Below are 19,356 nucleotides of genomic sequence, written 5' to 3'. Positions count from 1 at the left end.
CCAGAACCTCAATCAATGGCTGATACCAAATGAGAGACTCCCTCCTGGGCACACAGAAGACTGGGCAACTTGGAAGGCACTGAACAGACTGCACTCTGGCACCATGAGATGCAGAGCCAACCTTAAGAAATGGGGCTACAAAGTGGAATCCATGACATGCAAGTGTGGAGAAGAGCAAATCACTGACCACCTGTCAGGCCCGTAGCCAAGATTTTGATTCGAGGAGGGCTCAGTTTGATTCGGGGGGGGGGGGGGGCTGAGTCTGAGTGAAAAAGGGTCTACCATAGCAAACCTTTTGTATCGTTACCCCAATATCCCCACGCATATGGGATATATTGAGCATGGTGATCAGATCATGATATGAATAAACGTAACAGTTTAAATAATGTGCCAGTAAGGTCTTCTCACGGACCACCCTGAAAATTTCGGGGGGGATGGAGGACCTCCTTGCGGCAACACCAGAGGCACTCCAAGTGGCCGGACACTAGTCAAAGGACATTTAATCAACTGCCAAGCTTGCATTTTGTCTGTCAGTCTGTTTGTTTTGTTAAATATGTAATATAAATGTCTGGTTGCTCCTGACATGATAAATAAATAAATAAAATCCATGATATAATGCATATGCTCTCTTTAAGGCCTTCTTCAGGGGTTATTTAAGATCCTTTTGAGCTGTATTTTTAGTTCCTTTTGCAGATGTTACTACAGTTTTGGTTTCCTCCAACACGTGTATAAGGTAGTTTCTTGGGTTTACAGGAATATGCAAATAACAGTTCTTATCTGCCACTATGTAGCAATGGATGTATAGAAAAAGCACAAGCCATCAGTATTTTAATATATATTTTTGATCATGAAGAAACCACTTTCCCACCTTTTAAAACACACCAAAAAAAAAAAAGCAGAAGTATTGGAAATCCATACAAGGGGACCACCAGGGCGCAGCAATTTGAAAACGTCTATATTAAGAAAGTAGGAGGCATTCCATTTTTTCCTCCCCAAGAATTAAAATCATGGGTTTGCAGCTGGTGGTTTGAAGAAACCTATCTTCCGGAAATAGCGGACAAGGAATGGCACTGAGACTAAGGTGATGCTGATGCGGACTGGAGCAAACAGTTTGTGAACGGCATAGGCCAATAAAAAAGTGCTTGTCCCGGCAGCTAATTTGGATTGCACCAGAGCTTCATCAAATCCCAGCTTGAAGAGAATGGCAGTCATGTCCACTCCACTAAAAGGGGGAGAAAGCATACCACATCTTAACTCAATAACATTGAACAGAATACTTAAAGATTTTAGAATTTGGTTTTAGCAAAGCAACAAAATACCCACACAAAGGGAAGTGCTCCTGTTTGCAGCCAACGTGAAACATGAATTGTGATTTTAGTGCTATTCAAGTCAATTGGAAATAGAACAGTAAAATTCTTCTGCCTCTTCACATTTGTTTTATACGTAGCCTTAGATCAGGAGTGGAGTACAGACAGTCCCCCATGTTATAAACATCTGACTTACAAATGACTCATAGTGAAGAATAGGGGTGAGACAACAGGAAGTGAAAGAAATGTAGCCCTCCAGAAGGAAAATTCACTCCTGAAAGAGTTATCATGGGAGAAAGGTGTCTTATATCACCAATCCTTGTTTCCATAACAAGCCAATTTTTTAAGAATACAATTATAGAGACAGAAAGTGAGGTGAAATCTTCGGACCAAGGGCAGACAGTGAAAGAAACCTTACATGGGTGTTAACTCTTCCCTATGCTATCCAAAACTGATATGTGTGTGTGTGTGTGTTTACATACAAGTTCAAATTAAGAACAAACCTACAGAACCTATCTTGTTTGTAACTTGAGAACTGCCTGTAGTTTTGGTCTACCAAATATTTGGTTCAACAAACACAGTACCATTGGCTGGGTTTCTAGTGGTTGGACCAAAACATCTTGGAGGCCAAAGGTTCCTCAATATTAGGTCAGTGGTTCTCAACCTGTGGGTCCCCAGATGTTTTAGCCTTCAACTCCCAGAAATCCTAACAGCTGGTAAATTGGCTGGAATTTCTGGGAGTTGTAGGCGAAAACACCTGGGGACCCACAGGTTGAGAACCACTGTATTAGGTGGTTTGAGCTTGGGCATGGCTGAAACCCATAAAACATTTATTTATTTATTTATTTATTTATTTATTTCCAGCATTTCTACCCTGTCGTTCTCAAATCCCGAAGGGGGACTCAGGACGGCTTACATTTGGCACAATTTGATGCCATTAAATATAACAAAGCAATAAAACAATAAATAGAACATTAATTAAAACAGCCGAGAAAGCCCTGTCTCTCGTCCCTGCCAGACGTATTTGTGACGCTGGCGGGAGTGAGAGCAGGGTCTCCCCGGATGATCTTAAACTGTAAGGCAGGGCGTAGTGGGAGATGCGTTTGGACAAATAAGCTGAACCAGAACCATATATAGCTTTATAGGTCAAAACAAGCACTTTGAATTGAGCTTGGAAGTAGATCGGAAGCCAGTGGAGCTGACACAACAAGGGGGTGGAGTGCTCCCTGTATGTCGCTCCAGTTAGTAATCTGGCTGCAGCCCGTTGGACTAGTTGCAGTTTCCGAACAGTCTTCAAAGGCAGCCTCACATAAAGTGTGTTGCAGTAATCTATTTGGGATGTCCCTATTCAAATCTCTTATCACCATTTCTGTTGTCCTTCATAAGTGGGAATGCCTATTTTCCACAGTGATAATATTACTTTTGTAAGTTTCCTGTAAGTTACGCAATTCTAAAGAATACAGGATCCTACATCACACTGTAAAGGCAGCTGCCCATAGTCATTAATCACCAGCATGGCTTTGGTCCTCAAAGTAACCTCCTCCAAGTTCTGGGTTTTACTCCATGCCATACATCTCCCACAAATCTATCTGCATCCAAGGTATAGTTGGTCCTCCAGATCAGGAATTCTGCATCCATGTATTCAACCATACATGGCTTAAAATGACTCCCTCCCCACTCCAAACTCAAAGAACAAGGTTTCATTTTGTAGTTCTATATATTATATAAGTAAAGCTTATATAATATATAGTCTAGTTGTGTCCAACTTGGGGGGGGGGGGTACTCATCTCTATTTCTAAGCCGAAGAGCCGACGTTGTCCATAGACAGCTCCAAGGTCATGTGGCCGGCGGTACCTATTGATCTACCCACATTTGCATATTTTCAAACTGCTAGGTTGGCAGAAGCTGGGGCGAACAGTGGAAGCTCACCCCGCTCCCTGGATTCAAACTGCTAATCTTTTAGCTGATAAAAGATTCAGCAAGTTCAGCTTCAGCAAGTTCAGAAGCTCAGTGGTTTAACCCACTGAACCACCAAGTTTTATATACAGGATTAAAATTTTATTATGCCATGGTATATACTGGGACTTGAATATCCACAGGAGGTCCAGGAACCAAACCCCAGCAGATGAAAAAACCAGAGATATTTACACAAAACTTAGATGCTAGGGCCTAACAGCCACTTTTTCTCTCTCTCTCTTACCTCAATTACTCTTTTCTCTCAATTGTGACAGTTAAGAACAAAGGCTGAGACTCTGCAGCATGGAAACATCATGTAAAAATTTGGTAGGCAGAACAATTACATACCTGTTTTTTTTCCACCAATTTTAATCCTTTATACATTCTGCACTCCTAGGGGACAACCATGTGGTGGCCTGTGAAGAACGGTGGACACCTAAGAAGCATTTGGCTATATTCTTATATGCAGAAATATAACCAGAAGAGAAAACTATACAGGATAGCCAGATGTTTCTCAGATTTCCCTGCTTTCTACCAGTCACTTCATGGTTGTGTCATGGGCAAGCTGCAAGAACGAGGAAGCTTCACAAAGGGGTTGTCATTGAAGGAAGCTGGGCATTGCAGTCTGTACAATAAACTAAGTTGGACTTGCTTCTGTGTAAGTCATGGACAGGATGCAAACAGTATATAGTAGGCCCACTTGTTGCAAAAGCCTGTTGAACATAGTATCAGGCCCATGTGAAGAGCTTTAAAGACCATAAAACCAGAGGAGAACCTAGCAATATCTAGAGAAGTGTTTTCTCTACAGAAAATGTTTTCTCTAGGCCTGCAACATGGCTCTATACTCAACTTGTCAGAAATATTAAAAATTATCTTGGTATTTTTAATTACAAAAATGTGAGTCAAGAACTGAAAGGGTTAAATGGATGCTATGACTCAGCAAAAGGTGTGCCTGGAGCTTAGTCTGAGGTAAACCTTAGTGGGAGAAAGGTTTCAGTTTGTAAGAGAAGCCTCTGTGTGAGGTAGGCCTTAGTCTATAAGAAGGCCGAGTGTGAGAAACTTAGATGATAGAAGCCCCAGGTTGAAGGCCTCGTGTGTACAGCTGTGTATAAAGCTCCAGTACAATTTTGCTGTGAGAGGAGGCGCTGTGAGAGCAAAGCTGTTTATCTGCATGAGAAGGAAGCCCAGTGTGGAAGCAAAGAAGGAAGTATGAAAGACTTTATTTGTGTTGTGGAAACCTTGTTATTGTAAATAGTGCAATTATATAAGCATACAGAGTAATGAATGTGGGTGAGGGAGGCATGAAAGAGATCTGTATGAGAAGATACCAAGTGGGGCAAGGGAGATAGAATCGGCCAGCTTGGCTCTCCTCTCCTTTTCTCTGTGGGGAATGCAAATCACACCCACCTGACACTTCAAACGTTGGCTGAGCCCTAATCTCAGGATTCAGCTTGCTCTTGAAGTGGAAGATGGCTTTGATCACCTCTCATTTTTTTGGCATAGAGGAGGCAAAAATGAAAGCAGAGCACAGCTGTTGTCCCCAAAATACCAGCTAAGAACTACTGGCTTCACTCACTTCCCATTTCCCTGCTTGGAGAAAGGAAGCAGCAGCTCAAAATGCTCCAGCTGACTCTTTAGCTCAGGAATACGCATCATACATTGAACTGTGCTTCCCAGCAGTTTGATAATATCTGAAAGGTTGCATTTAGTTTAAGTCAGTTCTTGTTTTCAACAACTATTCTCTTATGTTACGTGCAACATTATACCAAACCCCCTACCCCTCTCCATGCCCTCTGTGCCAAATAGTACAGAAAGCATACCTTGACACAGCCAAATAAAACATTCCCAGAGACATCAATGAAATCCCAACATGGAATGCCACTGCTACAGCTCCGTATTCCTTAAAAACCTTCTTCAATTGCTGGGATTTGTTGGGTTTCTTCCCATCCTCTTGGCTGGGATCTGCATGGTCATTTCCCAGGGATGTGCTAGTATCCTATATTTGGAGGAAGAAATAATGCTGTCATGAAAATGTATATGCCATTACATCTGCTTCAACCTATGCTACCCATATCAATGGAAAACCTTTGCCAAAATGACCTCAGCTCATGCTACCTATGGAAACAGAGCAACCTTTTCTTACATGTCTGCGATGGAAGATGTCAAGGATTTAGTACAGTGGTTCCTAATCTTTTTTTGACCAGGGACCACTTGACTAGGGACTACTTTGACCAGGGACCCCTCTCCAACATTAGTACCAAAAGGGTTATGAATCAGTTTTGGGTCAACTTCAGATTCGATTTGGTTATTTGAGGTGCTGATTCAGAAAACTGCATTGGATAGACCACATCAGCTCTAGTTTCCGATACAGAACATATGCTATCCAGTAGTGCTTGCCCACAGAAAACCATATTTAATAAGCCTCAGCACTATAAGAGGGTTTCACGAGACCAGTTCCTCTTGTTGCAACAGTGTAGTAACGGTGAGGTCGCGTACCATATCATAACAAATACACAACTTAAAGCAAATGAAAACATTAAAGCAATAACAGAAACAACAAAAACGATACACCATAACACAATAAAACTAGGGCCGGGCCAAATGTAATGGGTACAGATTTAAAAGTGCTGGGTGTGACAGGTGGTATGTCGGATTTTAGGGTAAGTGCAGTGTGCAGGCAATCTTAAAACTCTGATAAAGTGCTTCTGGGACATATTGCTGGAGTTTTCCTATTCTGGAAAGGCACTCAAGGGCCAGGAGTGCTCAAGGGCCAGGGCTTCCCAGTTCTCAGTGTCTATGCCAGAGTTGTTTAAGGATGGCTTTGAGCCCATCTTTAAATCTTTTTTCCTGTCCTCCAACATTCTGTTTTCTGTTCTTGAGTTCAGAATAGAGCAACTACTTTGGGAGACCGTGGTCGGGCATCTGGACAACATGGCCGGTCCAGCAGAGTTGATGGCGGAGGACCATCGCTTCAATGCTGGTGGTCTTTGCTTCTTCCAGCATTTGTCTGCTTGTCTTCCCAAGAGATTTGCAGGATTTTTTGGAGGCAGCGTTGATGGAATCATTCTAGGAGTTGCATGTGAAGTCTGTAGACTCTCCACGTCTCACAGGTGTATAGCAGGGTTGGGAGGACAATAGCTTTATAAACAAGCACCTTGGTATCCCTACAGATGTCCCAGTCCTCAAAACTCTCTGCTTCATTCGGAAAAATGCTGCAGTCACAGAGCTTAGGCGGTGTTAAATTTCAGTGTCAATGTTGACTTTTGTGGAGAGGTGGCTGCCAAGGTAGCGGAAATGGTCAACATTTTCTAATGTTACACCATTAAGTTGTATTTCTGGCATTGGAGAGGGATTGGCTGGTGACTGCTGGAAGAGCACTTTGGTTTTCTTGATTTTTAATGACAGTAATACTCCTCAATTAAATCGTAACACTCGGAATATAAATGATTAGCTTGCAAATGTGGAGAGAATGAGTCTGTGCACTGACTATACATCACATACAGAAGCAGATTTTGCCTTTATAAATTTAACAGAAGTCGAGAACAAAATATCAATTCCAATGGGCACCCTTTCCGTTATCACTGCTCCTACCTCCTCTACTAATATAGTTACAGAAGCAAGCAAGTTCTTGGCCTAAGTATGCTGGCTTTGTAATTTTTAAAACATTTCTTATATCCTGTTTTCAAATCTAGTAATGTTATTGTATTATTGATTGTATAATGTCCATAAAAAAGGTAAAAGTTTCCCCTGACATTAAGTCCAGTTGTGTCCAACTCTGGGTAGTGTTCATCTCCATTTCTAAGCTGAAGAGCCAGCTTTGTCTGTAGACACCTCCAAGGTCATGTGGCCAGCTTGACTGCATGGCGCGCGGTTACCTTCCCGCAGAAGCAGTACCTAATGATCTACTCACATTTGCATGTTTTCAAACTGCTAGGTGGGCAGAAGTGGGGAGTAACAGCAGGAGCTCACCTTGCACCCCAGATTCGAAATGCCAACCTTTCAGTCAACAAATTCAGCAGCCCAGCAGTTAAATCCACTGCATCATCAGGGACAAACCCTTACAGACATAAAAACAGAGGCACGTTTGCTTCTGGAGTTTGGAAATTAATTTGCAAAGTTTACCTAACCTGGTTGTTTGTTTGACATATATGTATACTGTTGCCTTGCAATAAAAAAACCTTGAAATATACTTTACTGGTCCTCTTTTTCTCTGCTATAGAAACTTAATTCTATTCTTTCGATGTAATATGCTGCACTTGGAAGCCTCTGGGGGCTGAAGAAACAACAACAAAAGCAACAATAATATGTAGCTGTAAACACATTTCCAATTTTGAAGTATGAGTATTTTTTATGTGCTAGTGAGTCCTACTACCATTTAAAAGGTGGGCTGCTGCTCTTCTGGGAGAAGTAATTCACCAGTTTCTTTTTAGCTAGAGAAAGGCCGGACTGGAAAGATTACAAAATTGGAGGACTTGGGAACTATTTATGAGTCCCAGGGCTGTAATTTGTTAATGCACAATGTACACTACATATATTCTTCAAACTCTAAGATTCTTCTGCTTGTATGTGACAAAGTGGATTTTAAAAACTCCCTCATCTTATACTAAGTATGTTAGGCTTGCAGGTGCTATTAAATCTTTGTTTTGCTGCAACAGACTTGGCACAGCTGCCACTTGGAAACAGCTGCTAGTTCATACAAGTTGACAAGAACCGGAAGGCATACTTTGTACAAAATATGCTGGCCTGTCCAAGTTAAATTACGGGGGTTCTATAATATTTTATATAGTTTATAAAGCTACAATTTTAACAGACCAACTAAAGTTTTGGTTGATTCCTTGGAAGAAAGTCAAGAAATTGGATGTTTATATGCCTTCAAGTTACTTGTCTGTTGGAAATAGCAACCTTCCAAACCTCTAGTAACTGGTTGTAAATGTGTATAATTGTTAACCTATATTGTATGTACATTTTGATTTGATTTGACTGTACCTCTTTGGTGTGTGTGTGTCTGGGGGGGGGGGGCTTCAGAATACGACTCCATTTTTGTTTATATAGTATGTTTTTAGATCTCAATGGTGGTGGATGCGGTTTGTCTCCTTTCAGACTTCAGTAAGTACAGTTATATAGTTTGGATTATGTCTATATGCTTAAAGACATTGGACTATGGACTAGTATGCTGAATATATACAAGAAATTTGTTAGTAAACCTGAGATGTTATTTTTAAAGAAGACTACTTTGTTTTTGTCTCTTGAGTGCATATTTGAACTAAGAGGCTTCAAAGGAGTGTATATCTTTTGGGCAACTGCGACAGCAAATTCCATCTTTAAATAAGCAACCATCCTCTGCTAACCAAATATATTTTTGCAGTGGCATATCTTTATCCTTGGCAGCTTAAAGACATTGTTCTTCAGTTTAACAGCTGAGTTACCTGTGTGCCATTACATTAATGCTTGTGAATATCACTTGTTCAAAAGGTTGACTTCTAACAAGGTCATGCTTTTCTTGACTAGTGGTTTTCAAAAGGTGGCCTTCACATGGTCATAGAGATTCACATTTGCCAAACAGACGTGACATCATTTTTACCATTTCAATAAGATTATGGTGCACTTATTTCCAATAGGTTATGGAATTTCCAATACTGTCAATTCATAACGGCTTGGGTCCAGGCTATCTGACTGATCACATCTCCTCTTACAAAGCAGCCTGGGCACTGCGGTCATCGGAGGAGGCCCTGCTCTAGGTCCCACTCCCATCCCAAGCTCGGCTAGTGGGAATGAGAGAGGGCCTTCTCTGTGGTTGCCCCCTCCTCTGGAATTCCCTCCCTAAATAAATAAAGCTGGCCCCCTCACTCCTCTCCTTTAAAAAAACAACTGAAGACCTACTTTTGTTCACTAACATATGGAGAGGAGGGGAATTAGATGATCAAGAGATCACTGTCAGGTTTAATTTACTAATGTTGGGTCTTAGTTTGATGTTAGGCTTTAATGTTAGTTTTATATGTGGGGTTTTTCTGGGATTTTATGTTAGTATTGTGTGTTTTATGTAGGCACTGAATGTTTGCCATTGTTATGTTGGAAACCCCTCAGGGAGATAGGGCGGAATACAAATAAAGTATTGTTGTTGTTGTTGTTGTTGTTGTTAGCAAACCTGTCAATTTCATAGTTTTCTTAGGTAAGGAATATGTGGAGGTGAATTTCCTACTTCGTTCCTCTGAAATATAGTCCCCAGAACCTGGTATTTGTTGGTGGTCGCTTATCCAAGTATTAACCAGGGCTGACCCTGCTTAGTTACCAAAATCAGATGGCTTTAGGGTATTTAGGCGATTATCTGAGTGTGATACCATAACATAACATGAAAAAGGAAGTGCAGTATTAAAAATGGCTTTCCCTTTTAACAGTAAGCACTAAGCAGCAGCAGTAGTTTTAACTGCATATTTATCTCAAACAGTTCTGAGACTTGATTGGATATACACTCCCCCGTTAAAATTCTATTAAAAGGCAGGAAATTTGGATAACCAAAAATGCTGGCAAAGCCAACAGCTGTTGGGATTGGGCATTCTGTCTTTTGGAAAGGGTTCAAGTTGTAGCTTTTAGAAAATACTAATAGCAGGAACAACCCATGGCTCGCAAAGAGAGATTCATTCTGCTTCAGAGCTTGCTATTGGGTGCCTTTTTTGTTGTTGTTGTTTGCCAACTTTAACTATCTCATTTTGCCCCTTAAATCAACATTTCCCGAGCAGGAAATTTGAAAATGTCAGAGGCAAAGGTCATCCCAGGGGCTAAGATGCAAGAGGTTTGGCCCGACCAAGGAAGGGGCAAACAGATAAAAGCCGTCTAGTTTATTGGTGGTCTAGCGAACAAGGGAAGAAAGGAACGGATGTCAAAAGGCTTTAAGTGATGGGAACTGGCAGCCATTCAGCAGCTCATCATTATGCCGCTCTACGCCAACACTTCTGCTGAAAATAGCATCGAGTGCTTCCAGCTGAAAAACACAGGATGGCAATGTAACAGGGACAATGAGCCAAGAACCTCTATTGCTTTCTGTCAAGCGTGAACATGCGGGAAGTTCAGGGCTGGGACATCAGCAACCTTTGTCAGAAAAACAAAATTATGTCAGCTCTCTAAAATAAATAGTCACGCGGGGGAGGCGGGATGAAGGTTGACAGCGGTTCTTCAAAAAGAAGAGTTAGATTTAGAGATTTAGGAAGTCTAGCACACAATAGATATTTGTACTTATTTTATCTCCCAGCTTTCCTCCAAGGTGATCAAGGCGGTGTATCATAGGGCTGCTTATTACGTGACCTTGTTGAATGGGGTTTCGGTATATGAGAAGAGCTTTGAATAGTGAATACCATATAATTGCATTGGAGGACATAGGGATCCCCAGAGAAATGTTGTCTGTAGCTGTGCATCTACACTGTAGAATTAATGCGGTATGACATCACTCCAACTGCCAAGCAAGGGAATCCTATATTTTGGTGAGGCATCAGCACACTTTAGCAGAGGAGGCCAAAGACCTTATAATAATCTATATAAATAAAAATGTAATGTGGGATTAACAGAACTCAAAAACCAGTGGACCAATTGACACCAAATTTGGACAGCATACACCTAACAACCCAATGTATGTCCTTCACTCAAAAAATTGATTTTGTCATTTGGGAGTTGTAGTTGCTGGGATTTATAGTTCACCTACAATCAAAGAGCATTCTGAACTCCACCAATTATGGCATTGAACTAATCTTGGGGCACAGAACTCCCATGACCAACAGAAAATACTACAAGGGTTTGGTGGGCATTGACCTTGAGTTTGGGAGTTGTAGTTCACCTACATTCAGAGAGCATTGTGGACTCAAACAATGATGGATCTGGACCAAACTTGGCACGAATATTCCATATGCCCAAATATGAATACTGGTGGAGTTTGGGGAAGAGTTGTAGTTTCTGGGATGTATAGTTCACCTACAATCAAAGAGCATGCTGAACCCCACCAACAACAGAATTGGGACAAACTTCTCACACAGAACCACCATACTTAAGGCCATCCAGTCTAACTCCCTTCACCAGGGCAAGATAATGTAATCAAAGCCCTCCTGACAAAGAGCCATCCAGCCATAGATATAGATAGATATATATGAGTCACACACACACAGAGATATATATAGTATAATCGATTTGAAAGGGACCCCTAAAGAAGGACAATTATATGTTGCATGTTCCAGAGTAGGCAAACCAGACAATCTCCACATCAACACTGACATAGAAACAACAGAGAATACTGTTTACCCACAAGCATAAAGGAATTACATATATTAGAAACCATTACTTTATTTTCCAGATCACTAACCTGGGCCACAACAACGCGTGGCAGGGGACGGCTAGTAATATAATAAAACTTTATATACCGCTCCATCTCCCCGAGGGGACTCAGAGCAGTTCCCTGGTAACATCACAAAACATACAAAGTAAAAAACAACATAACCATAAGATTAACAAAACAAAATATAAGCATAAATATTGTCGCCATAACACACATATATTAAAAGTAATCCTCCCTGTTCAAGGCAATTTAAAATGTTAAAACAACCCCCTTCATTGCATAGCAATCAGCCATGGCAGTTAAAAGTGTTGTCAAACTGCATTAATTCTACAATGTACATCCGGCCTAGATCTCCAGCATGACTCTGTTATCAGTGTTTCTCAACCTTCCTAATGCTGAGACCCCTTAATACAATTCCTCATGTTGTGGTGACCCCCAACTATAAAATTATTTTCATTGCTACTTCATAACTATAATTTGGCTACTGTTATGAATTGTAATGTAAATATCTGATATGCAGGATTCACTGGACCAAAGTTGACACAAATACCTGATACATCCAAATTTGAATACTGGTCGGGTTGGGAGTTGATTTTGTCATTTGGGAGTTGTAGTTGCTGGGATTTGTAGTTCACCTACAATCAAAGAGCATCCTGAACTCCACCAATGATGGAATTGAACCAAACTTGGCACACAGAACTCCCACGACAAACAGAAAATAAGTTAAGGGTTTGGTGGGCATTGACCTTGAGTTTTGGAGTTGTAGTTCACCTACATTCAGATGGATCTGGACCAATGATGGATCAGGACCAAACTTGGCATAAATACTCATTGTGCTCAAATGTGAACATTAGTGGAGTTTGGGGGAAATAGACCTTGACATTGCTGGGATTTATAGTTCACCTACGATCAAAGAACATTCTGAACTCCACCAACGACAGAATTGGGCCAAACTTCCCACCCAGAACCCCCATGCCCAACAGAAAATACTGTATTTTCTGATGGTCTTTGGCGACCCCTCTGACACCCCCTCGCAACCTCTCCAGGGTTCCCATCCCCAAGGTTGAGAAACACTGCCCTAAACAATACCTGTCTGAACATATAGTTCACCTACAATCAAAGAGCATTCTGAACCCCACCAATGATAGAACTGAGCCACACTTCCCACACAGAACCCCCATGCCTTGAAGAGACTAGCTGGAATGAGCCTCCCTCCAGCCTCACATGCTCTCCCTTGCCAAACACATGCACACTACACTGCCATGCACCAAGCATGCCTACTCTCTCCTCCCTTGCTTGGAGTTTCAGAAATAGTCCTTCTCTTGGCTGAGAGGCCAGCCAATCACAGCGGAGGAGGGATTTTTGTGGGAGGATTCGCAGTCTGTTTCCAAATAGGAAGAGAAGGGCAGGCAGAGAGATCTTCAGCCTTCTCTGCCAAAGTGGTTCCTAAGACCATCAGAAATATGTGTTTTTTGATGGTCTTTGGTGACCCCTCTGAAGCCCCCTCAACCCCCCCCCCCCGGGGTCCCAACCCCCAGGTTGAGACGTGTTGCTCTATATAGTCATTTTCTGCTTGAAGCCAAGACATATGCACTGTTAAATTGTATAATCCAAGAGTAGTTCTGCTACTTTATTTCCTTTCCATAAACTAAGTTTCGAACTAGAAAACAAAACTGCAGATCAAAACATCAAAAGGTCCAAAAGTCCACTGTTCTTGAATTACAACAAGCTGGAGTTAATACAGACCAAAGGATTGTTGGACAGATCATGGAGATAATAACACATAACAAACTTCTATGCTCCAAATCTCTAGGCAAGTCGAATGCTCATGGAGTAATGAATGTGTTAAACTTTATGCTGCTATGGAAGAAATTAAGATAGTCATCACTTGGGCAAATACGAAATATTCTGTTACTATAATAAAAAAGGGACTAAGCAAAGATATTATTCTTATGCTCCCAAATTCAGGCAAAAATAGCCTTGACAGGAGGCCTGGGAGTCATGTGGCCTTTTGGGTGTTGGTGAACTACAACTCCCACCTGCCTTAGTATAGCTTATGGTGAAGAATGCTGGGAGTTGTAGTTGAGGGCTTTGTGCATATATCTCAAACTTTCAAAGATAGTGGGTTGTTGTAAGTTTTTTTGGGCTATATGGCCATGGTCTAGAGGCATTCTCTCCTGACGTTTCGCCTGCATCTATGGCAAGCATCCTCAGAGGTAGTGAGGTCTGTTGGACCTCCAACAGACCTCACTACCTCTGAGGATACTTGCCATAGATGCAGGCAAAACATCAGGAGAGAATGCCTCTAGACCATGGCCATATAGCCCGAAAAAACCTACAACAACCCAGTGATTCCGGCCATGAAAGCCTTCGACAATACTTTCAAAGATAGCTTGCAGTCAATGTATTGTTGTTGTTGTTGTTGTTGTTGTTGTTGTTGTTGTTGTAATAACAATTTATTTATATTCCAACCTTCTCCCCATAGGGACTCAGAGCAGATCACAGTGTAAATAGATACCAGCAAACATTCAATGTCTTGTTCGGCCTTTTGGCTAAGATCAAGTGTAGTATCAATACAATGAGACACACAAACAAAGGCAGAGGCTTCTCCTTTCATTTCTGGTTTTGGAGCTGGTGCTCATCTCCCGATCTGGGAGTGATGCTGTTCTCCACTTTCAAGCTGAGGAGCCTGGTCGTGTGACCGGCATGACTGCTTGGAGAATCTTATGCCTTTCTCGACAAAGTGGTACCTATTTATCTACTCACATTTCATGTTTTCGAACTGGTAGGTTGGCAGGAGCTGGGCTAACAGCAGAAGCTCACCCTGTCCCGCGGACTCGAACTGCCAACCTTCAAGTTAGCAGTTCAGCGGCACCCACTGTGCCACCACAGCCCGTAGACTGAATGTTGACCTAAGACACCAGGAGACTAGTGTTTGGTTGTGCAATGGGTTAAACCCTTGTGCCAGCAGGACTGCTGACTGAAAGGTAGATGGTTCAAATCCAGAGAGCGGGTGAGCAACTCCAGCTTCCCATGACGGGACATGAGAGAAGCCTCCAACAGGATGGTGAAACATCCAAGCATCCCCTGCGCAATGTTCTTGCAGATGGCCAATTCTCTCACACCAGAAGCAACTTGCAGTTTCTCAAGTCACTCCTGACACACACACACACACAAATGGGTTAAACCCTTGTGCCAGCAGGACTGCTGACCGAAAGGTAGGTGGTTCGAATCCAGGGAGTGGGATGAGCAACTCCAGCTTCCCATGAGGGGACATGAGAGAAGCCTCCAACAGGATGGTGAAAAATCCAAGCATCCCCTGCGCTACGTTCTTGCAGACAGCCAATTCTCTCACACCAGAAGCAACTTGCAGTTTCTCAAGTCACTCCTGACACACACACACAAAACCCCCAAACAAACCAGGGTTCGAATCCCCAATCAACAATGGAGGCTACTGGGTGACTTTGGGTAAGTCACATTCTCTCAGCCTCAAAGGACGGCAAGGACAAACCTTCTCTGAACAAATCTTGCCAAGAACACCCTATGAGGGGTTTAGGGTTACTGTACATCTGAAATTACTTGAAGGAACACAACAAAACATTGGATCACTGCCTATAGTTAGAGGGGAGCACTCCATGCATGCTCAGAGAGCCTCTTTCCAGTGTGATCCTGTATTCCACTTCAGTCTTTTTTCTCCGGAATAAAGTACTTGATAGGCCACCCTCCCCAACAACAATAATATAGTCACTGATTAGAGCGTAACTACCCCAAAGTTACCGTATCACAACTAATCTTGGAAGCTAAGCAAAGTCAGGCTTGGTTAGTAATTGGATGGGAGCTGCCAAGGAATACCAGGCACCTTGGGCTGTATTTTAGAGTGGTGCAAATATGGTGGCGCAGCAGGTTAAACTGCTGAGCTGCTGAACTTGCTGACCAAAAGGTTGGTGGTTCTGATCCGGGGAGTGGGGAGAGCTCCCACTGTTAGCCCCAGTTTCTACCAGCCTAACAGTTCGAACCATGCAAATATGAGTAGATCAATAGGTACCGCTTCTGTGGGAAGGTAACAATGCTCCACGCAGTCATGCTGGCCACATAACCTTGGAGGTGTCTACGGATAACGCCGGCTCTTCGGCTTAGAAATGGAGATGAGCACCACCACCCCAGAGTCCGACTTAATGTCAGGGAAAACCTTTACCTTTACTAAATATCCCGAAGGCACCAGATTCTGTTTGATTTTGGAAGTTAAGAAGGGTCAACATTGGTTAGTACTTGGATGGAATGCCACCAACAAACACCAGCCACTTTAGGCTATTTTCAGAGGAAGGCAAAATAATCTCAGACTATTACTTATCTAAGAAAACACTATGAAATTCATGGGGACACTATAAATTGGCAGGCAACCTGAAGACATATATATATGCCTCTGAATATCTTTTAATGGTTTTTAACTCGTATTTTTTTGAAAATACTGTTTATATTTAATGTTTGCATATTGGTGTATTTCAAATTATATACTAATGCTTTTATGTTAAGCACCTTTGAGTCTCCTGCAGGACAGATAAAGCAGGATATAAATAAATATAACAATAAGAATGATACAGTGGGTTGCTGTGAGTTTTCCGGGTTGTATGGCCATGTTCCAAAAGCATTCTCTCCTGATGTTTCACCCACATCTATGGCAGGCATCCTCAGAGGTTATGAAGTCTGTTGGAAACTAGGCAAGTGGGGTTTATATATCTCTGGGATAATGTCCAGGATGGGAGAAAGAACTCTTGTCTATTGGAGGCAAGTGTGAATGTCGCAACTGGCCAGCTTTATTCGCATTTAAGAGCCCTGCAACTTCAAAGCCTGGCTGCTTCCTGCCTGGGGGAGTTCTTTGTTCGGAGGTGTTACCTGGCCCTGATTGTTTCCCGTCTGGACAATCCAGGTATATAAACCCCACTTGCCTCATTTCCAACAGACCTCACAACCTCCGAGGATGCCTGCCATGGATGTGGGTGAAATGTCAGGAGAGAATGCTTCTGGAACATGGCCATGTCTATTGCAGCCAAGTGTGAATGTCGCAACTGGCCAGCTTGATTCGCATTGAAGATCCCTGCAACTTCAAAGCCTGGCTGCTTCCTGCCTGGCGGAGTTCTTTGTGGGGAGGTGTTAGCTGGCCCTGATTGTTTCCTGTCTGGAATTTGCCCTGTACAATCCAGGTATATAAACCCCACTTGCCTAGTTTCCAACAGACCTCACAACCTCTGAGGATGCCTGCCATGGATGTGGGTGAAATGTCAGGAGAGAATACTTCTGGAACATGGCCATGTCTATTGGAGGCAAGTGTGAATGTCACAACTGGCCAGCTTTATTTGCATTGAAGAGCCCTGCAACTTCAAAGCCTGGCTGCTTCCTTCCTGGGGGAGTTCTTTGTTGGGAAGTGTTAGCTGGCTCTGATTGTTTCCTGTCTGGAACTCACACTGGACAATGCAGGTATATAAACCCCACTAGCCTAGTTTCCAACAGACCTCACAACCTCTGAGGATGCCTGCCATAGATGTGGGTGAAATGTCAGGAGAGAATGCTTCTGGGACATGACCATGTAGCCTGGAAAACTCACAACCATCCAGTGATTCTGGCCATGAAAGCCTTCAACAACACATATCTCAATGTTCCTTCATCCTTCCTCTTTCCCCTCTGAGGATCCCTGCCATAGACGTGGGTGAAATGTCAGGAGAGAATGCTTCTGGGACATGGCCATGCAGCCTGGAAAACTCACAGCAACCCAGTGATTCTGGCCACGAAAGCCTTCAACAACACATATATCCCCCAACACTAAACACGCTGAAATATAATATATTTTGATCATTTCTGCATACCACGAAGTTTGTGTATATGGATGCATCAGAGAGCAAAGGTGGACTGTCTTCACTGCAGGATTAATGCCTTGCGGAATGCTATGGAATCGTGGGAGTTGTAGTTTCGCAAGGTCTTCGGCCTTCCCTGCCAAAGAGGGCTGGCGCCTCACCAACTACACCTCCTATCTTTCCATAATATTGAACCACATCACTTTATCAGGCATGGGCAAACTTGGGCCCTCCGGGTGTTTTGGACTTCAACTCCCACCATTCCGAACAGCCGGTAGGCTGTTCGGAATGGTGGGAGTTGAAGTCCAAAACACCCGGAGGGCCCAAGTTTGCCCATGCCTGATTTTGCTTCAACAGTATAGAAAAATGCAGTTTGACAGCTCTTGAATGGCCAAGCTATGTCTTCCCTGGTGCCTCCTCAAACTACAACTCCCAGGATTCCACAGCACTGAACACATGGCCAGCTCAAGGGGTGTCCAAGCTGGGGTGTTGGTCCACTCTTAGGCCTGGCTAAAACGACAACTCCCAGGATTCCCTAGCTCCAGCTGGGCCAGGACTAAAGCGGTGTCAAACCGCGCTCATTCCACAGTGTGGGCAGCACCCTTTCTGAACCCACCTTCCGGGCCCCGGTGGAGTAGGAGCGAATCCCTCTGCTGATCTCGGCCTCTGCTTGTTTAGGGAGCAGGAGCAGCAGGAGCAGCCTGTCGCCCTTTGGCGGAAGGTGGTGGCGGCGAACCCCGAAGGTGGCGCCTCTGTTGCCGGGCTCCACCTGGAGGTTTCCCTCCGTCGAGGCGGCGCTGCAGCTGGAGCCCGGGAGCCGGAGCAGCGCCCGCAGAATGCAGGGCCGGCCTAGCCGAAGCATGGCTGGCTGGTCCCGCTCCTCGCTTGCCTGCTTGCCTGCCTCCCGGTGCAAAGAGGCGGCGGCTCAGGCCCCGAGAGGGAGGCGGGAAAGAGGCACCCGCGCCCTCCTCCTTAAAGGGCCCGCCGCCCGCATTATTCACCCCAGGGGGCAGAACTACTGCCACGGCTCTGTGCGGGGGAATCGGAATCCTCGAGTCCAAAGAGGCCATCCAGTCCAACCCCTTGCCATACAGGAAATGCACAATCCAAGCACTCCCCACAGATAGCCATCCAGCCTCTGCATAAAAGCCTCCAAGGGCTTCCACCACATCATGAGGCAGAGAGTTCCACTGATCAACAGCTCCTTGCCTGGCTGTATTATAGCTATATAATTTCTGCAATGTAAATCGCCTAGAGCATCTCGGATGGAGGGCGATTAATAAGTAATTAAAGATGAAATGAGGTGAGATATAATAAAGATAGCCATCCAGCCTCTGCATAAAAGCCTCCCAAGGAAGGAGCTTCCACCACACCCCGAGGCAGAGAGTTCCACTGATGAATATCTCCCGGACTAGCTCTATTATAGCTATATAATAAGAGACCGCACGGGCCATCCAGTCCAACCCCCTGCCATGCAGGAAGAGCACTATCCAAGTACCCCGACCGATGGCTATTCAGACTCTGCATAAAAGCCTCCAAGGAAGGAGCTTCCACCACACCTCGAGGCAGAGAGTTCCACTGATGAACAGCTCCTGGCCTAGCTCTATTATAGCTATATAATAAGAGACCGCACAATCCAAGCACCCCCGACAGATAGCCATCCAGCCTCTGCATAAAAGCATCCAAGGGCTTCCACCACATCCTGAGGCAGAGAGTTCCACTGATCAACAGCTCCTGACCTAGCTCTATTATAGCTATATAATAAGAGACCGCACTGCCCATCCAGTCCAACCCCTTGCCATACAGAGAACGCACAATCCAAGCACCTCTGACAGATAGCCATCCAGCCTCTGCATAAAAGCCTCCAAGGAAGGAGCTTCCACCACACCCTGAGGCAGAGAGTTCCACTGATCAACAGCTCCTGGCC

The 19,356-nt window shown here is 43.7% G+C and overlaps 1 protein-coding gene across 1 annotated transcript; it reads right to left on the bottom strand.

Moving 5' to 3' along the window:
• Positions 1–820: 820 nt before the first annotated feature.
• Positions 821–18,366, bottom strand: FAM210B (family with sequence similarity 210 member B). The gene is made up of 3 exons (XM_060772078.2): positions 18,046–18,366; positions 5,084–5,259; positions 821–1,222 (listed from the first exon to the last, which is right to left on the bottom strand). Exons 1-3 carry the CDS (start codon positions 18,289–18,291, stop codon positions 1,006–1,008), a joined length of 639 nt encoding a protein of 212 aa, XP_060628061.2. The 5' UTR covers positions 18,292–18,366; the 3' UTR covers positions 821–1,005.
• Between the last annotated feature and the right edge of the window lie 990 nt (positions 18,367–19,356).

Source organism: Anolis sagrei, chromosome 4, assembly GCF_037176765.1.
Source record: "Anolis sagrei isolate rAnoSag1 chromosome 4, rAnoSag1.mat, whole genome shotgun sequence".
In the NCBI taxonomy this organism is placed as follows: domain Eukaryota; kingdom Metazoa; phylum Chordata; class Lepidosauria; order Squamata; family Dactyloidae; genus Anolis; species Anolis sagrei.
Note: the sequence above shows the minus strand (reverse complement) of the source record. Positions and strands in the feature narration are given on the sequence as shown.

Bases quoted from the DNA above. Each gene is read 5' to 3' on its own strand.
- FAM210B (XM_060772078.2), bottom strand. From the start codon at position 18,291: ATGCTTCGGCTAGGCCGGCCCTGCATTCTGCGGGCGCTGCTCCGGCTC. The intron at 5,260-18,045 runs GTGGGTTCAGAA...CTCCAAATATAG, and splicing joins ACTCCACCGGGGCCCGGAAG to GATACTAGCACATCCCTGGG. The intron at 1,223-5,083 runs GTATGCTTTCTG...TCCCCCTTTTAG, and splicing joins TTTTATTTGGCTGTGTCAAG to TGGAGTGGACATGACTGCCA.